Source organism: Metarhizium robertsii (genome assembly GCF_000187425.2).
Source record: "Metarhizium robertsii ARSEF 23 chromosome Unknown MAA_Scf_4, whole genome shotgun sequence".
Taxonomy (NCBI): domain Eukaryota; kingdom Fungi; phylum Ascomycota; class Sordariomycetes; order Hypocreales; family Clavicipitaceae; genus Metarhizium; species Metarhizium robertsii.
This window is the reverse complement of record NW_011942182.1, coordinates 4,440,606-4,447,877: the sequence shown is the minus strand read 5'-3', so window position 1 is coordinate 4,447,877 and position 7,272 is coordinate 4,440,606. Positions and strand designations below refer to the sequence as shown.

At 49.6% G+C, this 7,272-nt stretch overlaps 4 protein-coding genes across 4 annotated transcripts; 1 reads left to right on the top strand and 3 right to left on the bottom strand.

Annotated features, from left to right (window-relative positions):
• Positions 1–1,071: 1,071 nt before the first annotated feature.
• MAA_11178 (uncharacterized protein) lies at positions 1,072–1,440 on the bottom strand (the record flags this gene model as incomplete). Its single annotated transcript, XM_011413144.1, has 1 exon — positions 1,072–1,440. The coding sequence occupies one exon, from the start codon at positions 1,438–1,440 to the stop codon at positions 1,072–1,074; it is 369 nt and encodes a 122-aa protein (XP_011411446.1).
• Positions 1,441–2,094: 654 nt separating this feature from the next.
• On the bottom strand, positions 2,095–3,004 carry MAA_07981 (uncharacterized protein; the record flags this gene model as incomplete). The annotated part of the gene is made up of 2 exons (XM_007825979.2): positions 2,095–2,859; positions 2,930–3,004. 2 exons carry the CDS (start codon positions 3,002–3,004, stop codon positions 2,095–2,097), a joined length of 840 nt encoding a protein of 279 aa, XP_007824170.2.
• Positions 3,005–5,135: 2,131 nt separating this feature from the next.
• MAA_07982 (uncharacterized protein) lies at positions 5,136–5,441 on the top strand (the record flags this gene model as incomplete). Its single annotated transcript, XM_007825980.1, has 1 exon — positions 5,136–5,441. The coding sequence occupies one exon, from the start codon at positions 5,136–5,138 to the stop codon at positions 5,439–5,441; it is 306 nt and encodes a 101-aa protein (XP_007824171.1).
• Positions 5,442–5,900: 459 nt separating this feature from the next.
• On the bottom strand, positions 5,901–6,266 carry MAA_07983 (uncharacterized protein; the record flags this gene model as incomplete). The annotated part of the gene is made up of 1 exon (XM_007825981.1): positions 5,901–6,266. One exon carries the CDS (start codon positions 6,264–6,266, stop codon positions 5,901–5,903), a length of 366 nt encoding a protein of 121 aa, XP_007824172.1.
• Between the last annotated feature and the right edge of the window lie 1,006 nt (positions 6,267–7,272).

The following is a 7,272-nucleotide window of genomic DNA, read 5'->3' as shown; positions in this document are numbered from 1 at the left end:
GTAATTATATTAAGTTTGCTTATTTAATTAATAGAAGTAGCCTTATTTAAAAAAATCTAACTTTTAAGTCCTAGCTACCAGGCTTATACTATTAAGAATTATTATAATTTAAGTAGTTTAAATATAGTTTACAGAGTCTTAGTATCTATTTCTTCGAGTTTCTGTTAACTTAGTTTCTCTTTTATATTTACCAGGCTAAGTCGCTTAACAAAGGCCTTAAATAGTTGACTACTAAGGGCTTACATAAGACTATCCGCTACTATCTCTGCTATTAGTAGTTTACTAAGATCGATCCTTTTTCAGCTTCCTGACGTAACTAGTAGTCGTGGATATATTACGTTATAAGAATTATTATTAACTTAGCTTCTTTTAGAATACAGAGACTAGAATTTTAGTTGGTATTGTTACGCATAGCCGCCTTTGTGCAAAGCCTGATGCGCACGGCTATTATACTCGAGTAGACAAGCATTTAGACTTTATACGGCAGTATATATAGAGCTTGTAATATACTACGACTACGAGTTTTAGTGTAGATTATTATAGACGCGACAGATCGAGCGTAATACCGCCCCGGGCGCTAATTATACGAAATAAGAATTATCTAAATAACAACTAAAAAATAGCGATAAACACGGTATTTATCGTGTTAAGAATATTTCTGATAAGTTAAACTGGTACGAAATAAAATGCCGCGATACAACAGTTAGTACCCTTATGCCAACAACGCCAAGCAATATAATACTTTTGATATATTATACGGTCGAATAGTACAGGCTCGAGAGGGAAATAGATATATTTAGAGAAGCCGTAACTTGCTTCACGATACGGGGAGTACTCGCTTGCCTATCCAGACTCGAAGCAGTCAAGTATTCAATACATAATGCCTCAGAAAATAGTGCTTGCGAGCCCCCCAAGCAGCTCTCCGGCAATGCTGCAGCAAATCGCGCCTTTGTATAGATGACGGAGTAAAGGGCCGCGACATGCAGGGCGGCTTCGTGCTCATTTTGTCCAGTCTGCCCTGTGCCGCTATTATTTCTTATGGAACCCGGTTTATATTTATATTAAAATCCTTTAAAATAATATATATAAAAGTTTAAGCTTCAACACTGCCATGGCAGTCATGAGCGAAAAGTGAGCCACGTTGGCGTGAAGAGAAAAGTCGAGAAAGAGTTCGTGGTCAAAAGGACTGTCGGCCGCCCGAAGGAGAAAGTAGCCCCAAACGATGTAGATGATGGAAATCATTTCTTCGTACTGTTCCGCGCCGCCCGGTCCCCAGCGGGTAAGCAATTCCAAGACCCTCGGCAACGGTAGTCGCAGGACGGCTGCAGTGAAAGCCACGGTAAAGAAGACCAGCAGCATGGCGCCAAAGAGTTTAATGGATGCTTGCAGCCGTTGATATTGCACATTCCCTCGCAGAGAGGGCTCTATCGGTCGAGGCATTGTCGTGGGAGGAGAGAATGACGGCTTGTACAGATGGATGAAGAGTGACAACGCAGAACAGGGACAGGCGATGGCACAAACACTTGGTTTTGCGTCTGGTCTTATACAGTCAAGACCATGTTGACGGCCGAGGCTGCGGTCTGATGACACAATCGAATTGTGGGTAAGGCGCAACACTGAAGCGGTCGGACAAATTCGTGCGGGAGTGGCAAAGGCTTTCGGGGCGGGAAACAGTAATCCCGCTCTTGGTAAATGCCGTGGCTCTTTTTATTATTATCATTTGTTTTTTGTTTCTTGTTTTTTTTTTTTTTTTGGCTTTTTTTTTTAAAAAAAGGCAATTCATCTCCCGTGTGCTTGCCTCTGGTATGACCGGTTCAAGTTGGCCGAGGACAGATGAAGTAATAAATGGTACAAGGCACAACGCGAGCTGTTCTCAACTCGGCGACTGTGCTTACAGCGAATCTTCCCAAATAATAGCCATAATACGACTCTCATCACGTTACCGCAGCTCATGTCGAGCATCTGAATCTAGAAACAGCGGTTTACGGCCTGCGGGAAGCTTCCTCTGCTAGCATGACATACTCGCTGCCCAGGTTGTGGTTGCAGCAACTCGGCAACGAAACCAACCAACTCTAGCAAGTGCCAGCAAGGCTTTCAAGCGGTTTTCCGGAGAGAGCCAGCCAACCTGGCAGTCTGTGACTTGAGGGCCGGGGTGTCGGCGCTGACCAGAGTGTTTACCCAACTGTTGCCCGACTTGCCATGAACAGACTTGACAGATCCTCTTCCCAAGCCGATGGGGCTGCAGTTCTCGTATATCGACTCATAGGATTTTTCTGGTACGATAAAGGTCTCATGATAGATGCCAATGTGAGTCGGGTTGTGGGACTTGTACCAATCCCACGTGGCCCGGTGCAACGGCTCATGCGCAAAGCGATGGATGCTTTCCACATTGCGAAAGTAGTAGGTAATCACTGCCATGTTTTCACTGTCGGCGGTGGCGCCCTTCCAATAGTTGACGCTCAAAAGGCCCAGCTCCTCACGTCGCCGGAGCATGTCCTTGTTCATCTTTTGAAAGCGCTCGGCAATCTCCATTCCCAGCGGGCAAAGGGGCCCTAGGGGATGGTTATACTGGATGCCCAGGTTAAAGACGACGAGGCCCTGCGCGGCCGGCTCGGATCCGAAACTGCCGTCTGAGAAGGGTACTTGGCTCGTGGTGCGGCCCAAGACAACATTCTCCATGAAGGGGTTGACGCCGGTACATGGTGTAGTCGCGTGGATGATTATATTTGCAGTGAAGCAAAGAATGACTATGGCGCAAGGTATGACGGCATACTTGCTCGGCACAAGAAGGGAAATGACGAGTTGGAAAAGGGCATATTTCACAACGCCATGTAGGCGTGAAACACGCAAAACATATTTCTGCCATCGAATCAGCAAGTGACCTCCTACACGACTTCGGGAAAGTCGTGGAGTCTGCGGAGTAACTCACCGAGTAAATGCTCTTCGGACCGAATTGATGGGGCCCATCTGAGGGCGAGAGTCGACCTGTAAAGTTGGTGGACATGATGCAGCTGCGCGTGAGGGAGTGGGAGTAGAATGGCAGTCAAGGGGCGTGTGCCTTTATTTCATCGTCTGCGTCGAGGACACCGGATACCAATCAGGTTTTATATAAATTCCCGAGAGAAATGCTGCCTGCCATGCCAACAACGTAGACCAAGCATACTCCACCGAGCGTGTTACTCTTGACACGCGTTGCGTTGGGCCATTTGGCCGAACTGTGCTCCGCAGGTTGTTGTGTTGTGTTTTCTTCTTGTTCAAGTGCTTCAGATTTAGGACTTTGACAATCTCTCCGAGCACCCGTCTCAGCGGTTGGAAGCTTACGTCAACCTCGCACTCGCATTCGCTTCGTCGATGGAGACGGGACGACAGTGGGGAAGGCCAGATGCGCAGGGCCAACATGGCATCAATGATCGGAATTTACCGAGAGCCGGAACATGAAGGGCCAGGTCAGGTTTAGCCCGGTCAAGTATTCATGTTCTCATGCAAGAGCCCCTGCCGGGGTGTCCCCGGACTGCAGTCGGAGCCACGTCCGTCACGCCGAAAGATGGCGCCGGCTTCTTGTAAGTTGTATTCGGAGTGACGCGCCGCTCCACCAACCCTCATCATGGCCCATGGACTCATGTCTGCACCGCTGTAGGCAGAATATTAGGAAGAGGCGGATCCAAGGACAATGCCACCGCACAGGCGGCTCCTGGCCTGCGACCACTCGCGGCCAGTATATCCACGCTGCCGCAGGAAAAACCAGGCGACCAGTTGTACCTGTCGATCCGGACCGTTTAAAAAAATGAGGAAATGCGCTCTTGCCCCTCCTTGTCCGAGCTGCCATGAAGGGGATCGGTGAGCTTACAGTGGCGTTCCACAACCATGCTCCCAACAAATATAAGGCAACGTATACATCGGATTCCAGTCGCTAGAGAGCAGCCGGAATCACCAACAGCTCCGATGCCGAAGCTTCACAGGTATCCAGCCCCGGCCATCTTGGCTCGTCCAGTTGCACTACTTTTTGAGGTAAGCTACCTGTCGACTTTGGAGCGGGTATCCGCGGCCATGCCACCCACGGCTGACGACTCGGAGCAATGTCTGTGCCGTAGTCCATCAAGTCAACGTCACCCACGAGGCTGAGCTCATCGAGCAGATTCTTCTGTGCGTCCAAGTCGCAGCCTGGTGCCAACCTTGCCATTGCTGGCTCATTCACAATCTATTCTGCCCAGTCGGTGCAAATCATGCTCCGAGCGGCCCAAGCAACCACGGACGATGCTATTTATTGGGGACGGTAGCTTTCAGATGACGGTACAAGAGATATCGACTATTGCCCATGTGAAGTTTAATATGATGTTATTCTGTCATTCCTTGTTGATAATAACGGGTACGAGTATCCACGGGGCAAGGCCAAGATGCAATGATATGATGTCCCGACATGGCGTTATTACACGCTGCCCTTTTTTTTTTCGGCGGCCCTGAACGCTCATTCAGCAGGTCGGTGGAAACATGGGCTGAGCTGCAGGAGGTCTTGAGCGAAGAAGCGTGGATTTGGGCTGTGAGTTGGTCCCGTTTTGCCGTATGCATGTACAGCTCCCAAGAAGCAGACTCTGAAAAGGTGGCACAGGTAGGATATATGCCCGTCTGGTGGAGTGACTTTTTGGTAATCCTACTTTATTCTTGCGATGCATCACGAGATAGGGCATGAATAGTCAATTTATGATTTAAAGCATTATGGCTCGAGGTACTTGAATGGACTCCTTGGCATTATACCCTTTTATACGGAGTAGCAGTAGGAATGTTTTGGGAGATGGCCTGTTATTCGCTCATGTACGGAGCACCAACCCTGGCATGAATATAATAATCTATCTGAGGGCTGGAATTGGTCGGTTCTATCAATTCTGTTAGTCATTTAATATGTGCAATCATGCACACCTAGCATGATGCGTAACAGGCAGCATTTTGCCCTGGCAAGATGGTTGTGATCACAGCAGGTCAAAATTGGATAAATACCAAGCCTTCATCTTGTATTCGCTCCGAGTTGAATCCCCAATCCAACCCGCAGCAAAATCTTGATAGCTTCTCAGCAAAAGCCGTCCATCATCTCCATCTCAAGTCAATCATCATTAAACGATAAAAGCCACCCCGTCATCACAATGCAGTATCCACTTGTCCTCGTCGCTGCTTTTGCTACCGCCTGCATCGCCACACCAACTGCAGCTCCCGCGAGCATGCAGAGCAAGGACGAGATGTCGACAGGGCTCTGCCCTAAACATCAGCTGGTTGTAGTCGGCGGTTTAGGCTACTACCTGGAGGAAAAGGACTGTTTGGCCTTGAAAGAACAGTGTGCACAGCAAAACAGGACTAAGCCAGCTGAGCTTAAGAAATGTATTACCAACACGCGTGTTTCCGAGATTAAAGAAGCCCAGAAAGCTGCGCAGGACACGAAGCGCTCAGTCTAGGCGAGAGTGCGAACCAAAGTCACACCGGGTTCAGCCCGACACAACAGGCCTGGGGGGGCATTCAACATGCATCTCCAGGGTTCCGCTGGACGCCGACATTGGGTACATCAATTGATGTTGATGTGTAGGTGGGAGCACTTGAGACGTGGGCGCATCAGACATCAGAACTAGGGCCCAAGACATCAATACCAACATTGAATGTAGTGCATCAATATAGTCATTATACAATTGCGCTTCGTTTGACAAGACAAGGCCCAAGCCAAACAAGGCTTTGCCACGTGCCGGGAATTGAATGACGCCGTGCCGTCTTGTAGAGTCAATAGAGCCAACCAACACCCACGATCCGCCGTCCGCCAGGCACATGCACCTCCAAACTTTGAACTCCCAGTCAATTGACAGTTGACCCCGGTTACACCGAGGCTGTCGGCTTCATCGGCGCCGGATCAGATGGTCTCGCCGTCAGAGGTTCGCGTACACCAAGACGGACGACACAAGGCCAGGGAGCATCTGGACCAGCCATATCTTTCTCGACGCCGTGGCGCCCCCGTACATGCCGGCGACGACGACGGCAACGCTGAAGAAGAGCCGGATCTGCACGGCGAACTCGTGCACGGGGTGAAGCAGCCCCCACGCGAGACCGGCGGCGAGGAGCCCATTGTACAGGCCCTGGTTGGCGGCCAGCGCCTTGGTTTGCTCGGCGAATTCGGGGCTGAGCCGGAATGCTCGGCGGCCGCGAGGCGTCGTCCAGAGGAACATTTCGAGCACCATGATGTACATGTGGAGAATGGCCAGAAGGGCTGTCGCGGAAGCGGCCAAGGTTGCCATGGTGAAGGGGCAGACGGCGCGAGGATGAATTGTGTAGTTTGACGTGTCCAGTGCTTGTTTCTGGGGACGGGGAGAGGAAGGAATATGAGAGGTCATGGGACTGCAGCTAAATATGTCGGGTGTCTGCACGTGTTGTCTTGCCTGGTGTATGCAGTGTTGGTGTTGGTGGGGGAGGCTGGATGCGACCGTGCATTATGCGTCACAGAGGGTTATTTGACTTTTATTTGCATCAATCATCTTCACTTTCTTGGTAGCCGCAAGCCACCTTGTCAACTTGGTCCTGGACGACGCTACCCTTCAAAGGTCAACTGGTCAATTGGATACATGTATCTTCAATAACAACATTTGAACCCACAAATCGTTCAGCCAGAACCAGAATGCAGGAGGCTCTATCCGTCCCGAAATGAGTACATGGCTAGGATGATTCAATTCAAATGTGAAAGCGAGGAGAAATGCACCATGGTCTAGTAGAGGATGAATGAAGAATGCGGGATGCCACCGTCGCCCAGTAGTTGCCATTCAGGAACCTCGAGCACCAAGCACCAAGATGAAGGGTGAACTACCCAACGCATGCCACCCATCGTCTGAGAATGTGAAAGGCAATAGATCTAGCGAGACATGTGTATTGAATGCCTTTAATGTTTTCCATGGTCTTTGCCATCCCTCCTTTTTAGGCTGCGCTTGTGTAAATCGGTAAGCCGTCCCAATGCGTATCATGTCCATCTTGCAAGCCTCCTGCTAGAGTCACCATGTGGCTATGACAGCCTCAGCATCCGGCACTGGAGAGTTTTATGCAATTTTTTTGACAAGGTAGACTGGTTTTCTTACCCCGGTCGCCGGCTTGCGCCATTCTCAAACAAACCAGGTGCTGCTGCTGCCGCTGCCGCCTTGTAAAGAGAGCAATTCCAACGGCCAGCGACCAAGAGATATATTTGATTGTGGTTTGCAATGTAAAACAAGTGATGCAAAACCACGTACAGCCTGGTAAAGATTGTTGAATAATATA